The sequence below is a fragment of the Lissotriton helveticus genome, chromosome 11 (genome assembly GCF_964261635.1).
Source record: "Lissotriton helveticus chromosome 11, aLisHel1.1, whole genome shotgun sequence".
NCBI lineage: Eukaryota > Metazoa > Chordata > Amphibia > Caudata > Salamandridae > Lissotriton > Lissotriton helveticus.
In genome coordinates, this window is record NC_136072.1 from 1,111,491,270 (window position 1) to 1,111,509,888 (window position 18,619).

At 49.5% G+C, this 18,619-nt stretch overlaps 1 protein-coding gene across 1 annotated transcript in view; it reads right to left on the minus strand.

Annotated features, from left to right (window-relative positions):
- The window catches only part of LOC144792664 (solute carrier family 2, facilitated glucose transporter member 11-like), a 517,386-nt gene that overhangs the window by 18,211 nt on the left and 480,556 nt on the right, over window positions 1-18,619 (minus strand). Inside the window, exons 10-11 of the mRNA XM_078667810.1 lie at window positions 13,286-13,361; window positions 1,195-1,322 (exon numbers count right to left, since the gene is read on the minus strand). Of these exons, the coding sequence (XP_078523936.1) occupies window positions 1,195-1,322; window positions 13,286-13,361 (204 nt within the window). The remainder of the gene's footprint in view (window positions 1-1,194; window positions 1,323-13,285; window positions 13,362-18,619) is intronic.

Sequence of the window (18,619 nt, forward strand, 5' to 3'; positions counted from 1 at the left end):
GCTGCCGTGAATCTACGGCAGTGTAACCAGAATGCCCCCCGCAACCTTTGCTCCCCTGATCTCGAACCACACTATTGAGCCACACTGGAGGCCGAGTAACTGCCCCTAAAGAGAGGGGGATTGGGGCTAGCAGAACAACAGGCCCCAAAGGCCCAAACTCACCACAACCAAACAACAAATGCTATCTCGAACCCGGAACGCAACATGACATGACCGACGGCATGACCAGGAGGAACCAAACGGACGGACAGATGGGCAGGGGTACCTTGCCCCAACCCTCTGATGTGCCGGTAGTGACACATAACCGGCGCCTGACTTTGTGGACTCCCAGGGGGTCACCGCCGCTAGACGTGTTGATGTGCCTAATGTGACGCTAAGGTGACTGCGCTCTTGAGTGGGCACTGCACGTACTGCGGGCAGCCTCATTTTTGCCTTTTCAATCTAGATGCTCACACTGAGAAAGCAGCATGCCACCCTTTTAGGATGAGGCAGCTCTTCAATGTGTGGTAGAATGAGGCAGCACTTAAATCATCCAGGTGTTTAGCGGGATTACTGTCCCCCCCTAAATCAGGGGGCAGATTTATGATGACTGGCGCATCCCCAGGGATGCGCCAGTCATCCTGCGCTGCTGCTCCGCCACCCATGGTGCGCCGCATTTACAATGCGGCGCACCATGGGGCAAAAACGGCACAGATGCGTGACGCATCTGTGCCGTAAAGGTGGCGCATTGCTGGAGCTGCGTCGCAAGCGCGACGCAGCTCCAGTAAGGCTCGGGGGTGCCCCATCTCCACAATGCTGCGTCAAGACCTACGCCTGCTTCAAGCAGGCGCAGGGTTTTGACGCAGCATTGTCCTGAAAGTGACTGAGTGAAATCTTATAGATTTCACTCAGCCACTTTTGCGAGGCGCACCTGCCCCGGAACGCCCACCCTGCGCCGGAACGCCTCCTTATGGCGCAGGGCTTTACAACGTGACTCATCTCCTAGATGCGTCACGTTGTAAATAGGGCGCCGCCGTTGCGTCAAATAAAGTGACGCACCGGCGGCGCAAGGCCTTCATAAATCTGCCCCCAGGTATTTAAGGTTTGCTAAAGTTCTAAAGCAGTCCTTAATCTTAACTCCTCCTTTTCATCCCTCTAAAAATCTCTCCACCCTTCCACGTTTGTGCCTTACAAAATGTAATAAAAATATCTCACCACAAGGAAAGGGAAACCAAGTCCTATAATGAACATTCCCAACCAGTTCACGAATCCGTACAAGGTGAGAGAGGCTGGTCTGTAAGTCTGCAGGAAGAGCTCTGTGGGCAGCGGGCAGGACACACTACCTAGAAGGGACATTCCAAAATGAAGACGAATGTAAAGAACTCTCTAGATAAAGAAACACAGCCTGGCTTCTGTCATTTTAGAGGGTGTGACTGTGTAAACTAGTGGTTTGTAGATTACTATACCAGCAAGCAAAATTACACTTTTATGGATTAGATATTCAATTAATCAAATCGAAAATATGTAATCAACTTTTTTCCAGACTAGCCTTACTTCATTACAAAAAAGTAAAACCAAAATTAGTCATGGTCTGAGCACAATTATTGCATCATTATCTACAGGTATTCCTCAAACAAATACAAACTTTCAATAACAAGAAGAAATTTCCACGGGTAATATAGTTAACAAATAATACTCTAGACTACAAAGGAAATTAAAATTAATAATACATTCAGCATTTACATTGGTTACTCAATCGTGCTTGCTGAGTAACATCTAATCAACTCTAAATCTTATGCACACTCAAAAGTAAAAAAAAAACCTATTTTTATTAACATTTGTATGACAAACGAGCGGTCAAGAAAATAATAAATTGACACATCTAATATTGATATTTCCACAGTACATGGTTTTGTTGACTAATATCATCAAACAAGCACACAATATACCTTGGTATGCTTGACTGGATATGATCCAGACACTCCACTTTTTCTATTCAGCATCATGTTTAATATTTACACAATTAATCCAAAACCGTTAACTACTTCATAGCAGTGAAAAGGCAGATTTTCCCTCAAGAACCATCATATGGTGTTAAAGCCTCTCCTTTTCAGAACGTCTTCTAAGGTCAGTACCATGCAAGAATGTTTTATAATTGGCCCAGTCTTAAGCTGAGAAAGTAAATGTAAATTGAAATGTAAATTGATACTTGTATAGCGCACTACCTCACCCGCAAGGGTCTCAAGGCGCTTGTACGAATACCGCTGTGGAACCCATCCTGGCTTTCCCTGTGAGGTGTCCACTCGTGGGCACCCCCAAGGTGGAGGCCAGGCATCCTTAGTGTTGTGGGGGCCGTTGTGGAGATTAAGCAAGCTATTGCCCAGAGTTGCAGAGTGGGACTCCATGATTGGAGTAGGCACCGAGGTGAGAATTATCAGGTCCGTGGAATTTTAAGCCCAAGACCCGCCGAGGCGGGGAATTGAACCCTGGTCCCGGGCTAGACCTCTGCATCAGGGTCTCCCGCTCTAAGCATTGAGCCACACTTCTCCACGAGTCCCCTTCTCTACCTTGGACATTTTTCTTGTTTTAAGTAGCAATCCAATCCACATTCCCCTGTGTATGTGATTGCTATATGTGGAGTATGCCCGTTAAAAAATACACAGAGGTGCATATTATCAAGGACTTATCGCCGAGTTATCTGCACTTTATCACAGCCAAAGTGGCGATAAATGTATCGCCCCATTCACAAGCCTATATCACTACTTTTCCTGTGATAGCAGCCGCAAAAAACATCGCCACAGATGACCGCGGCAAAAACGCTAATGAGATGCAGAGTAGGCGTTCCCGTGAAAAAGAGGCAAAAACACCACTTTGCAACATTCTCAATGACAATAAGATCCCACTGACCCTGCTTGCAGGCCAGGTCACCCCCTACTGCCGAACAGCACCACCTGTGTGTGCTCGCCCCGCAGCTGCCGCTCCTTGCGTGTGTTCGAGTCTTCGGTGCCCCTGTTCACCGCTGTACACTTGTTTTCCCTAATTTGCCTTTTTAACTTGCCTTTTGTATTGAGTTTGCCTTATCTTGTATTTTCTGCCTGTTATTCTGTGTCCACTTGCTCCGTTTTTCCCGCTGTTGCCCAGTTTGCTCCCCCACCCCCCTTTTTGCCTTCTGTTTCCCGCTTTCCCGCCGCTGCCTCCTCACCGCCTCCCAACCTCACCTCCCTCCCCGCCTTAAATGGCGGTCGCTGCCCGGCCGCGCAGCGGACGCGTGCAGCGGGCGTGCCACTGGCGTGCCGAAGGTGCACCAAAGGCAAGCCCGTCTGCGCCCGTCCGCGCGTGGACCGCGCCCAGCGCCAGATCCCCTAGACCCCAGGCATGCCACGACGCCAGACTCCGGTATGATGCCGACACCCTCCATGCTCTCAACACCAACCGAGACCACTGCTGCTTCCAGGCCGCCCCGAAACGAACCCAAGGGCCCTTCTCCTGCCACACCTGCCACTTCACCTGCGACAGAACTACCAAACCTCCCAGGACCGGACCCAACAACAACCTTCGCTGCATACTCCTCAACACCTGCTCCGCATGCAAACACGCTGTCGAGCTCTGGGACCTGCTCGACACCCCCGCCCCAGATGTTGCCTTCCTCACCGTGACCTGGTGGAACGACTCCGCGGCACCACACATCGCCAAAGCCATCCCGGACGGCTACAAGATCTCCCGCAGAGACCGCACCAACGGAATTGGAGGAGGAATAGCCATCGTCCACAAGTCCACCCTCCAGGTCCACACCCTCGCAGACGACTCCCTCAACTCTGCCGAACACCTTCACTTCAGGATCCACACTGACCCCAACACCACCCTCAGAGGAACACTCGTCTACAGACCCCCCGGACCCCAGACCCTCTTCAGTGACGCCATTGCCGACCTCGCCAGCACCCACGCACTTACCTCCACAGACTACATCCTCCTCGGGGACTTGAACTTCCACCTCTAGAACAACAACAAAGCCAACTCCACCACCCTGATCGATAACCTCGCCAACCTCGGCCTTCAACAACTCGTCATCGAATCGACCCACGCCGCCGGCCACACACTCAACCCCATCTTCTTTACAAGCACCAACATCGCCTTCAACCACACCACCGAACTCCACTGGACCGACCACCGCTGCATCCACTTCACCCTCAAGAAACCAACCATGCACCACCACACCCAACAGCTGCCCCGCCGCTGCTGGAGCAAAGTCACCGAAGACCAGCTGACCTTCACGCTCGCCGATAACCCGCCAACCGACCCCACCGACACAGATGCCGCCGCCCGAAACTTCAGACAGTGGATCGACGACTGCGCCAACACCCTCACCCCGCTCAAGAAACCCTCCATCAACCACCCCAGCAAGAAAGCCACCTGGTTCACCGAAAAACTCCAGACCTCCAAACGTACATGTCGGAAGCTGGAGAAGAAGTGGCTCCACGACCGCACACCAAACAGCCACGCAGCCCACAAGGACGCCACCCTCAGACATCACCACCTCATCAGATCAGCCAAGAGATCTTCCCTCAAAACCCGCCTGGACAACAACACACACGACAGCAAAGAGCTTTTCAACATAGTGAAGGAATTCTCCAACCCAGCGCCAACACCAACGACATCCCGCCCTCGCAAGATCTGTGCGACTCACTGGCCACCTTCTTCCATCGCAAGATCACCGACATCCACGACAGCTTCAACACATCACCCTCCCCGACCACAACAGACCCCACACCGACCCTCTCCGGCACCAACCAGCTGACCTCCTGGACCCACGTCAACGACAACGAGACACGCAAGGTCATGAACTCCATCCACTCAAGATCTCTGTCAGACCCTTACCCACACCACGATTCAACAAAGCTGATGCAACCATCGCACCCCAACTACGGAAGATTATCAACATCTCCTTCGACACAGTGACATTCCCGGAAAGCTGGAAGCACGCCAAAATCAACGCCCTCCTCAAGAAGCCCAAGGCGGACCACAAAGACCTCAAGAACTTCCGGCCCATATCCCTGCTCACCTTCCCGGCGAAGGTCATTGAGGAAATCGCCAACATACAGCTCACCCGCCACCTCGAGGACAACAACATACTAGACCCTTCCTAGTCTGGCTGTAGACAAAACCACAGCACCGAGACAGCCCTCATCGCCACCACAGACGACATCAGGCGCCAACTAGACGACGGCGAAACTTCAGCCCTCATCCTCCTGGACCTGTCAGCCGCCTTCGACACGGTCTGCCACCGCACACTAAGAACACGCCTCCAAGAAGCCGGAATCCAGAAGAAGGCCCTGGACTGGACCACGTCCTTCCTCTCCGACAGAACCCAATGAGTCCACCTCCCACCCTTACGATCCGAAGCCACTGACATCATCTGCAGAGTACCTCAGGGCTCATCCCTCAGCCCAACGCTGTTCAGCGTCTACATGGCCCCCCTCGCATAAATGGCTTGCCAGCACGACCTGAACATTATCTCCTATGCCGACGACACCCAGCTCATCCTATCTCTCACCAAGGACCCACACACTGCCAAAACCAGCCTCCACAAGGGAATGAAGGCCGTCGCCGACTGGATGAGGGAAAGCCGCCTGAGGCTGAACTCGGACAAGACAGAAGTCCTCATCCTCGGCCCCACCCCCTCTGCGTGGGACGACTCCTGGTGGCAGACGGCACTGGGAACAGCTCCAACACCCACGGACCACGCACGCAACCTAGGATTCATCCTCGACTCCTCCCTCTCCATGTCAAAGCAGGTCAACACCGTCTCCTCCTCCTGCTACAACACCCTCCGCATGCTTCGCAGGATCCACAAGTGGATCCCAACCGAAACCAGAAGAATAGTTACCCAAGCCCTCGTCAGTAGCAGGCTGGTCTATGGCAACGCACTCTACGCAGGAATCCCGGCCAAACACTTGTGATTACTACAATGCATCCAAAACGCCTCAGCCCGACTGATCCTCAACGTCCCCCGCCGCAGCCACATCACCACCCACCTGAGAGACCTGCACTGGCTCCCTATCACCAAGAGGATCACCTCCCTTCTCCTTACCCACGCACACAAAGCACTCCATAACACTGGACCAGCCTACCTGAATGTCAGACTCAACTTCTACACACCCGCCCACCATCTCCGCTCCACCAGCCTTCGCCCTTGCCACCGTCCTACGCATCCGACGAACAACCGCCGGTGGCAGATCCTTCTCCTTCCTCACCGCCAAGACTTGGAACAGCCTCCCCACCCATCTGCGGCAGACCCAAGACCTACTCACCTTCAGACTGCTCCTCAAGACCTGGCTCTTCGAGCTGTAGCAGCACCCCCTCAGCGCCTTGAGACCCTCGCAGGTAAGTAGCGCGCTTTACAAGTTCACTGATTGATTGATTGAAAACAGGTGATAAGGCGCGTTAGCAGCAGGAAGTTAACACCTGCTCTTACCTGGTATAAAGTCAGACAACAACCTGCACCATAAAAGGGAGGCCAGCCCAGGGCCACACCAGAAGAACAACAGATGCCATGGAGCTACTGATCATGCAGCTCGGAGCCCCAAGAGGGACACAACACCCACTGCCACCACCACCAGGCCTGCATCCCCCCCGACTCACCCCCTGCCCCCTCAAACTACCACTGAGGCAGCATAGACAAAGACAGTGGACCTTCAGAAAATGCACCAGCCTCACAGACCTATCACCAAAGGATGTCATTGCCCACTACAGGCTCAAAAGGACAACCATCCTCCGCATCCTGAACATCATAGCACACAGGCTGATGGTACCAACACAGCGGACAACCAACATCCCTCCGCAGACAGAGATGCTGGCTGTGCTGCATCTGTTGGCCTCTGGTACCTTCCAACCAACAACTGCCAGAGTCGAAGGAGTCTCACAGCCAGCCCTATCAAAGTTCCTCACAACTGTCTTGGTAGCCATCATCATCTTGGTACCCCAGTACCTTCACTTGCCCCACACTGCACAGGAACATCTGGAGAACAAGCATGGCTTCTATGCCATAGCCGGCTTCCTGCACGTGTTGCGGGCAATTGCCTGCACACATGTCCTACTTGTGCCCCCTGCCGACACAGCAAACAATTACCACAACAGAATGAACAAGCATTCCATTAATGTGCAGGCAATAGTGGACCACTGGGGACTCTCCACCAAAGTCGTCGTCAACTACACAGGCCTGATTCCTACATCTTCCGACAGTCCATCATCAACCGGTGCTTCCAGGATGGCACCTATGGAAATGCTCTGCTCATTGGTAAGTTCCAAATGAACACACCACACACCCCAACTCTACAATCATGCAACTCACAACTCTGGTAATGCACACATTACAAACTCACATAAAACATACCAAACAACATGACCACTCACCATACATGATGGCAAAACCTACTGTGGTAACCTGGGCTAGCCCTGTACATGGGCCATCAATGGCATGGCACCTCAGCCACACACTAGAAGAATTTGGCGAGATTTGGGAACCAGGCATGTGCAAAGGAGGCAAGTGACCCATGAATGAGTACGTACAGAATGCCAAGTGTGGCATGGATGCGCTGGCCAGAGTGCAGTATGCAGACCACGGGCATGTCTATGTCGACATATACTGCTTGTGTTTGGAGCGTAGTGGACAGTGGACGCAACCATGTCACCCCAGCCACTGGAGAAGATCGCAAAAATGTAGCTTGTTACGTCCCACCCTGTAAGCGTGAGCGGAGTGGGCTGGCCCTGCGTATGCTAGGCCAGGGTTGGGGTGTGGATAATAAGCACGTAGCTCTGGGCGTGGTTCTCTTCCAGAATGCCCAATGTGTCTGCCAGGGCAGCACCTCTCACCTCGCCACAAGGCCGATGCTTTCGCCGTAAGCGGTGGTGCCTGCGATCCTGTGCCTGCTGCAACCCGTCTTGGCCGCCCCTGCACAGCCAGACCTCACTGCTCACCTGCCGACACCGGCGTGTGTCAAAGAGGACCCACCACGTGCTCGTGCAAGCTCCAAGCCCGAGGCCCGAGACCTTGCCAGCCTCCTTAGACCATCACGGCCTCCGCGACACAGGCCCGCAGTACTCCTTTCTCATTGACATACTCCACCGCTGTCTCCGGCCTACACTGCAGTTTAGTAGGTCACACATTTGGAACTGATTCTTGATATCATTATGGCCGAGTTCATATGTCAATGGCTGCATTTACATCAATATACTCCCTTAGGGTGTGGTGCCACCAACTCTGTGCATAGCATTCCAACCACGCCGGTCTGTGGTCCCTTGCTGACTAGTGCTTTCAGCCCACACTGTGGTCAAGTAGGTCACACATTTGGAACTGAGTCTTGATTTCTCAATGGCAGAGTTCATATCATTGCACGCAAGGAGAGGTGTAAGAGGAAGACGCATTTCAGTCCGGAGGAAAAAAGGACCATCGTCATGAAGGTGATTGAACACTACCAACAACTGCTCTGGTGTCACTAACTCTGTGCATCGCAAGCCAACAACATGTGGCTGTGTGTCCCTGCTTTCCGCTGCCTCCGGCCTACACTGTGATCGAGTAGGTCACACATGTTGAACTGAGCCTTGATTTATTTATGGCAGAGGTTATATCACTGTACAGGCCTCATCGCAGACTGAATACCCTTTCAGCTCCGGTGCCACTAAGTGTGTTCCCGGACATACATGGACTCTCACTGGTTGAACTTTGGTGGGGTCTTAGTATATGGTCTGGGGGTTGTCCTCATCATCATGTAGCTGATACTGACCTGGTGGTAAAAATGAGTCTGTAGCATTCATCTCCTCCATATTGCCTGTTTCTGCTTGGTTCTATCCTCTGCATCATGCCCTGGAAGAACACCTTCCACTGTCCCCCGCATCCCTCCATGACATTCACCTTGGACAACGACGAGGGCCCACTGAGCCCGTGTGGCCCTACCACAGTGCACCGCAAATCACCGTCCCGTGACGGTGTGCCTGTGCCAGCCACAGTGCATCCAGGGCCACTAACTCTGTGCAGCTCAAGTCATGGACCCTTGCTGTTTGAACTTTGAACTTCTTATTGTCTGATCACTGTTGTAGTTGTTGCCATCACCAACCAGCCCCTGAGGGGTGGCTTACACTCACCCCACACACATCCAGCACAGGCGTCACTGGACATGTGACCCGGGCAATAAAAGGGGCCGGTCGCACGTGCCCGTAGCCAGTCCCACAAACTATCTAAGTGTGTCCGTGTGGTCATTATGTATGCATGAGGGCCCCGTGTCCTACCACATTACATTGTACTGTGTACAGCAGACGCAACCATGTCGCCTCAGGCACTAGGGTTGACCTGGGCTACTTTGCTGTGTCGTACCCCCCTGTAAGCGTAAGCGGTGTGGACTGGCGTATGACAGTCAAGCGTAGGGGTGTGTTTGATCAACCCGGGGCTCTGGGCGTGGTTAAGTTTTGGTGTTGCCAAGGAAGTAACTAATGCGTGTGTCTCTGTTGTAGTGTCAGCGACCCCAGTCCCGCAATGGACAAAGTTGCAATGTATCATACACCCGGAGTGCGTGCTCGGCCGAAGGGGTAAACGAGGGAGCGCAAGCCTGCTCGGGGTCAGGGATCATACATGCCAACTGTTGTATGTATCGCTATTACCCCTGCATAAGCCAAGGTCTACCCTCAATCGCTTGGCAAGTTCAGCCAGCTATGAACTCTACATCTGTGCCACTCTATCCTTACCATAGGCCTACACAAATGTGGCCTCCCACCTTCAGCGCACATAACAGTGTCGTTGTCAGGCTTGTGGACATGCGCAGACAGGCATGACAATGGTGTGTCGTAGGGGTGCAAGTGATGCACCCGCGCTACGCACACTAGTAAATTGGCCTGGGACAATGGAGGAACAGCAATGAGGCTACGTAATACACATTGATGCCGCTCATTTGCTTCAAGCAGTACATGTCAAACAGGAATCACTATGTCACAACATATCACCAATGTACTAGTGAGCCTGCCGACACATCATGCAGACTCAACTATTGACGCAATGTTTCTCTGCACTTTCACAGGTGATCAAGGATATGCACTCTGCGCTTAGATTATGACACCCCTCTGAGCCCCGAACACACAGGCCAAGAGGCAGCACAATTTGGACACAAACGCACCGGGGGCATCGTGGAACGCACATTTGGCGTGTTGAAGTCGAGTTTCAGGTGCCTGAACATCACAGGTGGAAGGCACCTGTACAGCCCAGACATCATGTGTAAGATGATTGTTGCATGTTGTGTGTTGCACAACATATGTGTACGCACCAATGCCCCATGGATCCAAGTGCCAGATGTACAGTACGATGATGATGAAGATGAGGCAGGTGGACCACACCCCACTGCAGACGCAGCAGGAATAGCTCGTAGGAACACCATCATTGACAATTTCTTCACATGAGCGCGTCACTTTGTGACAGTCCTTAGCAATCATGGGACAGTACAAAATGACCACAGGCACAGCATTTGAAAATAAATGCATTACAACACACATTACCTGAGTGCATGTCACTCATCTGTACAAGCACATCACTCAGACAAGTGTAAGTGCAACATGTAGTGCTAACAGTTTTATGATTTGATAATAGATGGTGTGTGCGTCACCTCTGTACAGAGGGGCTGGTTATTGTGTCACGTATTTGAAGTGCCATGTTTGTGTGTCACAGATAGTATGGTATCCCACTCTTCGGCGTTTCATATGTGTCCCACATCATTACATATTGGTAGTCATTTGTGTCCTACAAGTGATAACAGGGCTTCTTTTGGGGTCACATTTGTACCACCATGATGCAGGGTTGCACTCTGTGACTCAAGTCCCACAACATGAGCAACATGTACGTAAGGGGAAGTCACTGCCCCTACATTCGTCCATGCTTTCATACTTGATTAATCATAGAAATGTCACGTCTGTGTGCAGGAGGTATTTATTGTCCCTCTGAAATGTAAATGGGAGATGCGGTTTCACAGTGTGTTCCATGTATGTTTACGCATTGGCGCAGTTTACATACAGACTGCATGTCAATGTACATTGTGACTGTTTGTGAGGAGATGCCTATTTGATGGGGGACAATGGACATTTGTTCTACATCACAGATGTGAGGTTGTACTCATACATTGTCATCTCACAGTTTTTTCCTCTGCTGTTATGGTCCATTTTCTTGCAGGACGCATGGGAATTACAGGCCTGTCACTGGTTATCGCTGATGTTTGTTTTGCAGTTTGGGACATCGCAGCTTTTTTCGCATTTGTGTTTCGCATTTTTGTGGCGTCGCATTGATTTTGACGCATCATTTGATGCGTAATCTTGAGACTATCTCATGGTACCGCAGCGTTGAGAATACAACGTTAACACAGCGTTATTTTCCCATGATAGACTGCGACGTAATTTTGCAATAATTATCACACGTTCTTGATAATAACCCCCATAGTTTGATCTGAATCACTTCCTAGCCTCTTGCCTGAAAAATGTATGTAAGACATACCATTCTATGTAAGGTGATATAAGACAATTTAACATAATAAAACATGCTAAACCATAATATGTCAGCAAATGTAATCTATAACTGGGGTTCCCTGAGTGGACTTTAAGGGGGGCGACATTTCATAGCAATGAAGTTGATCATTTTTCATATCCCTATTGGGTCTCATTAAAATAGAGACGTTTAAGCTACTTTGCCTGACACATGAAGCTAACCACGGTCATGCAGCACCTACTTACTTTAATTAGTTCCTCATTATGCCCTACAATAAACTCTCTGATCCACAGTTGTGCGCAATACCATCACAAAAATCACAACCAAATGCAAATAGCACCTCAGCCATCTGAGGTTAAGCTTCTAAAAATGAAAGGCCCTCTGGTCACTTGGGGCCAGATGTAGGTGAAATAGATTTACCGATTTTAAATTACCGAATTTTACCGATTCGGTAATTAAAAATCGGTAAATCTATGGGGTCGACATGTAGTTTTTTCAGATGTGCTGGAATACCGAATCGGATGATTTCGGTATTTACCGATTCGGTAAATACCGAATCGGTAATGCCCATTCATTCCTATGGGCTATGAAGCCCATAGGAATGAATGGGCATTACCGATTCGGTATTTACCGAATCGGTAAATACCGATTTCCACAAGGGTGCAGGGGATGTCACTTTGACACCCTCTGGCACCCCCAAAACAGGCATGGGTGCCATGTGGCAGGCATACATGCCCTAAGGGCAGGTCTGCCTGTCACATGGCATAGGTGTGCATGCACACATGTGCATGCACACCGGAATCGGTATTTTACCATCAAATTTATTTGATGGTAAAATACCGATTTGGTAAGGCTCCTGGGACTCTGAAGAGTCCCACCTACATATGGGTGGCTCAGATTCGGTAAATTTACCGATTTTTTTATTTTACCGAATCGGTAAAATTACCGAATCGGTAATTTTACCGATTAGGTAAAATAAAGCCCCCTACATGTCAATCACCTGTTTACCGATCGGTAACGGCCGAAAATACCGATTTTCGTCCATTACCGGCCGACCTACATCGGGCCCTAGATATTCCCAGAACTGAAATTGTCTCCCTTACAATGATAAAGCACTTGTTGAATGTTGTTCACGACCAGTGTCTTTGCTTGTGTGACCAGGTAGGGAGAGTGACACACTAGAAATCATAAATGTAAATAGAAAATGCATAACACACTCCAAATTGCGGTTTTCATAGTCGCTTAAATAATATGTGATTACCCATCTGAATGGCACCCCTTTTATTAATCTTGGAAGTATGGAAAGCTGAATCATCTCATCAGGATTCAAACCTATGACATGTAAGTACTACAACGATTTCTGCAAGAAGCGCCTTAGCCCAATAAGCTAATTTCAGGTTTTTTAATGATTTTTGAGACTATGGAGAATACCATCTTTTACTGTAGCTCCAGATTAGGAGTACCCTTTGGGATGGTCGAGGAAGGCTGAGAAAGAACCAGGCATACAAGGAGTTGGATAGGTAGCTCCGAAATTAGGTTGGGTTGATAACTATGGTAGTACTTGTTCACATATGTCTCAGACAGGATATCTAAAAAGGATGGACATCGTGCTGACACCAGCAGTTGGCTTTTTCCATAGTTTGTGATTTCGGTGGTCCTCAAGCTCTCTTCTTATTAGGTGTAAGTGCCTCCTGTGGTGATCACAAAACTTGTTGCTTCCCCTCCGGTTTGTGCTACTGGGAGTGTCACAATGGCCATGAAAGGTGAGGCGGTAGAAAGAGAAGAGATACAAACCTGGCCCTAGTCCAAAACTCAGGATGAATAGGAAGATGAGCACAGTGGAGGAATAAGGCATCCAAGAGTACATGTCCTGAAGAGGAAAGGAAGATACAGTTAGTAAACAGTGCCTGTGACACTGCTAATGCTACCACAGGTGACAATCACTCATGAGTCAATATTACTAGTTTCAAGCAAAGGAATATTTTGTGTTTTGTTTCATAGTGGTAGAGTTGGTAGGTTAGAATCCCACATCACTGCCAAGTTGGTGAATGGATAAAGGCCATCATTACTCCATACCCTTAGTTACTGTACCATGCACCCCAGCCACTACAATGCAATTACAAGTTAAACTCAGTTGCAGTTAGCTCAAGTAACAATAACTTGTGCACAATTGTTAGAAATTGGGTTACTGGTTGACAGTGGTGTGAACTCTGCTCAAGCAGCAACCACAATCCTTGTAAGTGTAAGTCACAAACCCCATATTAGCCTGTGGTCATCCTTCGGTAGCTTGACACAGCGCAGTCAGGCTGAACTAAGAGGCAATGTGTAAAGTTTTTGTGCAACACTTAAACAGTGAAAACACCACATAAAATACCTCACACTAGGTTCACATATTAGACCTGAATTTAAGAAATACAAGAATACCAAAATGACAAAAATCCAATTAGTAGAATCAGAGTTATTGATTTTTAAAGTTTATAGTGAACATTGCACCAAAAAGAGCAAAGCACTATTGGGGATATATGGTCGTGCCAGGCCGGGACAAAGTTTTAAGGTGAGGCCGACAACGATGGAGCCCGGGCTGGCTACAGGGACCCAGTTAGGCCTGCTGACCAGAGTACCTTAAATCCTGGTTGCCTAGCGTTCTGTGGATCCGGGTTGAAGATGCATCACGCAGCTGAGGAGATGAGTCGGTTCTGAGATGCGTTTGAGGTACTGTTGCGTCGACGTTGAAGATTCAACGGGGTTTGTAATGTGGAGTCTGGTGTCAGGGATGCGATGCGCAGTCGTGGCGATGCGTCAATTCCGATGAGTGGTAAAACTGCATTGCAAATTTTCATCGTTGAAGCTGCCATCGATAAGAGATGCGAGGAGCTGAGCCAGGGAAAATGTTGTGCAGCAATGGTTCTGAGGGCAATGTATTGGTCCCAAGATGCGAGTTGCCATGGCGATGCAAGTCTTTTGCGATGGGTCCAATCCATGCAGCAGCAGCAATGCTGCATTGGTGCTCAGTATGTGAAGCTCACTCGAGGAGATGCATTGGTTTCTGCTCGGAGGTGTGCCTCTCATCAGAAAAGATGCCGCTCATCAGAAAAGATGCATCATCCTGCTGGCAAGCACCTCAGACCCACTTCCAATGTTCCAGGACTGGGATGGCACTACTTGGCAGTGCAGACTCACAGATGGCAGTGTCTAGATGCAGATGCAAGTAGGTTGGAAGTCTGTTATGTCTCTGAGGCTCCAGATCAGGAGGGCAGCCAACTAGCCCTTAGAGTTACTCTGGGTTCTGGGTTCAAGAGATGCAGGTACAGTCCTTCTAAACTAGGCAAAAGGGAAGCTGGCAGCAAAGCAGGAGTCCAGCAGAGTGCAGTCCAGAATAGTGGCAGTCCTTCTGTAGTACAGTGGTCCTTCTTCCTGGCAGAGTGTTCACAGGTCCAGAAGTGTACTGGAATTGTGGTGTCTGAGGTTCGGTATTTATTGTGAGGGTGCCTTTAAAAGATATGTCTTTTAAGTGCACAGATGTCTAGCTTTCCTTTGCCTGCCTCCAGGCTAGCTACAAAGGGTATGCAGCCTTTCGTGTGGGAACAGGACACAGCCTAATCAACTGTAAGTGAGTCTGTGCCCAGCTCCTTCCTCCCATCCAGCCAGTGATGGCCCACTGAGACACACCTAAACACCCATTGTGTGTGGCCCTCTTGGAGGAATACACAAAGCCCAACTGCCAACTACACCTAGTCATGTGACAAGAAACAGGCTGCAGGCATCAAATGGCTAAAGTAAGAGAATGCCAACTTTCTAAAAGTGGCATTTTCAGAAATGTAATTTCAAATTCAACTTCACCATAAGTTAGGATTTTAAATTAGGATCCAGAGACACGAAACTTGATTCAGTTATATCTTCACATTTGTAAATTACTCTTATAAAATATAATAAGCAACCCCAATGTTATCCTACAAGAGAAATAGGTCTTACAAAAGTGAAAAGCAAATGTAAATTCGCTACTAGATCATGTAAAACTAAGAGTACATGTCCTACTTTTTAAATACACTGCATCCTGTCCTCTGGGCTGTACAGGGCCTGCTCTTGCGGTGACTTATATCCATTAAAAAAGGAAAACTTGGGCCTGGCAAAAGGTTTATTTTGCCAGGTCACAATTGCAGTTTAAACTGCACACACAGGCTCTGCAACGGCAGGCCTGACATGTGTTTAAAGGGATACTTAAGTGAGAGGCACAACCAGTGCTGCAGACCCCCTAGTAATATTTAATGTACAGGCCCTACATACATATATTTTCACTTTACTAGTGACATTTAATTTACATGCGCTACATACATATAGTATCACTTTACTAGTGACTTCTAAGGACATTAAATATGGCATTTAGGGATAAGCCAATATTGCCATGTTTAGAGGAGAGAGCACAAGCACTTTAGCACCAGTTAGCAGTGGTAAAGTGCACCAAGTTGTAATGCCAGCAAAAACTAGGTCAGAAAAAGTAGAGGAGGAAGGCAAAAATTTGGGGGAAAGACCACCCTAAGGCTGTAACGTCTAACAACAATGTTGTCATAAATGAGATGTCCCGCCGCTTTCAATAGCGGATCCTGGTGCTTGCGATTGTGACTTCAGGCACCTTGTGGAGTGGAGGGGGCCTCATCTACGGAATGTATTGGCGGACAGTTTAGCTGCACCATGATTGCTTTCAAATTTGGAAAGAAGGTCGCAGGACCCACTGGGGTGTTTTTTATCAGCAACTCATGTCTTGACAAGTGATGAACTGCAGATACCAGAATGCTCTGCTTGTCAACGCCCACAGGGGCGGGACTGTGTTATTAATTAAATGAATTTCTGAGTGCAGCTGCCACCTCCGTGTCTCTGTGAATGCCAGTGAACAAGGGCTTACTGCTTGAAACGCGTCTGGCGAAATTCAGGAGGGAAGTAAGAAGGGCAGTAAGGCTGCCGCTGCCGTGGGTGCGAGTGTGGTAACTCTTCCAGGAGTAACATCTCCTCAGGGGCACCTTTTGTGTGTACTTACTTAGCGGCCGGCCGCGCCACGGAGATGTCCCTCCGCTTTCAGTAGTGGATCCTGGTGCTTGCGATTGTGACTGCAGGCACTTTGTGGAGTGGAGGTTTCCTAATCTACGGAATGTATTGGCGGACAGTTTAGCTGCACCATGATTGCTTTCAAATTTGGAATGAAGGTGGCAATACCCACTGGGGTGTTTTTTATCAGCAACTCATGTCTTGACAAGTGATGAACTGCAGATACCAGAATGCTCTGCTTGTCAACGCCCACAGGGGCGGGACTGTGTTATTAATTAAATGGAGTTCTGAGTGCAGCTGCCGCCTCCGTGTCTCTGTGAATGCCAGTGAACAAGGGCTTACTGCTTGAAACGCATCTGGCGAAATTCAGGAGGGAAGGTAACTCTTCCAGGAGTGACATCTCCTCAGCGGCACCTTTTGTTTGTACTTACTTAGCGGACGGCCCGGCCGCGGAGATGTCCCGCCGCTTTCAGTAGCGGATCCTGGTGCTTGCGATTGTGACTGCAGGCACCTTGTGGAGTGGAGGGGGCCTCATCTACGGAATGTATTGGCGGACAGTTTAGCTGCACCATGATTGCTTTCAAATTTGGAATGAAGGTGGCAGTACCCACTGGGGTGTTTTTTATCAGCAACTCATGTCTTGACAAGTGATGAACTGCAGATACCAGAATGCTCTGCTTGTCAACGCCCACAGGGGCAGGACTGTGTTGGTAATTAAATGGATTTCTGAGAGCAGCTGCCACCTCTGTGTCTCTGTGAATGCCAGTGAACAAGGGCTTACTGCTTGAAACGCATCTGGCGAAATTCAGGAGGGAAGGTAACTCTTCCAGGAGTGACATCTCCTCAGGGGCACCTTTTGTGTGTACTTACTTAGCGGCCGGCCCGGCCACAAAGATGTCCCGCCGCTTTCAGTAGCGGATCCTGGTGCTTGCGATTGTGACTGCAGGCACCTTGTGGAGTGGAGGGGGCCTCATCTACGGAATGTCTTGGTGGACAGTTTAGCTGCACCATGATTGCTTTCGCAACATTCTATTTGGAATTACTTTGGCGCCGGTTGACGAATCTTTGCGAAATTCTCAAAACTTACGGTCAGCTCCAGTTTGAAAGTTTCACGGTGATTCGTAAAGCGGGGGCTGAGAAAAAAGGGGGGTCCCAAAACGTGTTTTCCCCATGTAATTTCCTATGGGACCTTTAGCCACAGCTACAGCCCGAACTGCTGAACGGAATTACACCAAATTTGGCAAAGATGTAGTCCTCGGTTCAGCAGTTCCTGAGAAAATTACAGTTAAAAGCATTTATATATCTAGGAGTGCGCTCGGTCCGCGGACCATGAGCGCACCATAAGCGCACCTTTCCGATCACGCGCTGGATGCTAATTGGCTGTCAAGTGGTTGTCAACATTCGAAACCAGGAACTGTTGGAAACCATTTTGTGCCTCGGTACAAGCGAGGCAGAAGAAGTCAGTGGAATATGTGTGCAAAATGTAGAAAGGGGACAGGGTAGAGATACTTTTGGAAACCAGGAACTGTTGGAAACCATTTTGTGCCTCGGTAGAAGTGAGGCAGAAGAAGTCAGTGGAATATGTGTGCAAAATGTAGAAAGGGGGCAGGGTAGAGATACTTTTGCCCTCTAGACCTGCTAGGGCGTCCTAGAAGGACCCCCTGGGCCCCCAACATTTATTTTTTTAAAAGACACTCCAGGTGCGGTAGGGTGCGCGGACTCTACCGTAAAAAAATAAAACAGAGATTTTTTTATAATTAGCCCCCGGGGGGGCTAAATACTGGGGGAAACTTTCTTAAGTTTCATGGGGGACCCAGAGGGGCGCCCCAGCCCCGGGGATCGGAACCCCACCGGGGCTGAAAGAAAAATGGTGGGGGGAGGGATCCAAGGTCCCCAAAGCCACGGGAACCAACACTCCCCGGGGCGTTATGTATTGTGGGAGGGTCAGCTCCTGCAGTGTCCCGGTGTGTCCATCCCACCCTCCCATAGCAAGGAAATCTGTTCTCTCTTTTAAAATCTAAATCAGATTGCTTTTTCACATGAGGAGATGCATGTTAGTAGCTCCCCATGTTGAAAAGCAATGCCGGC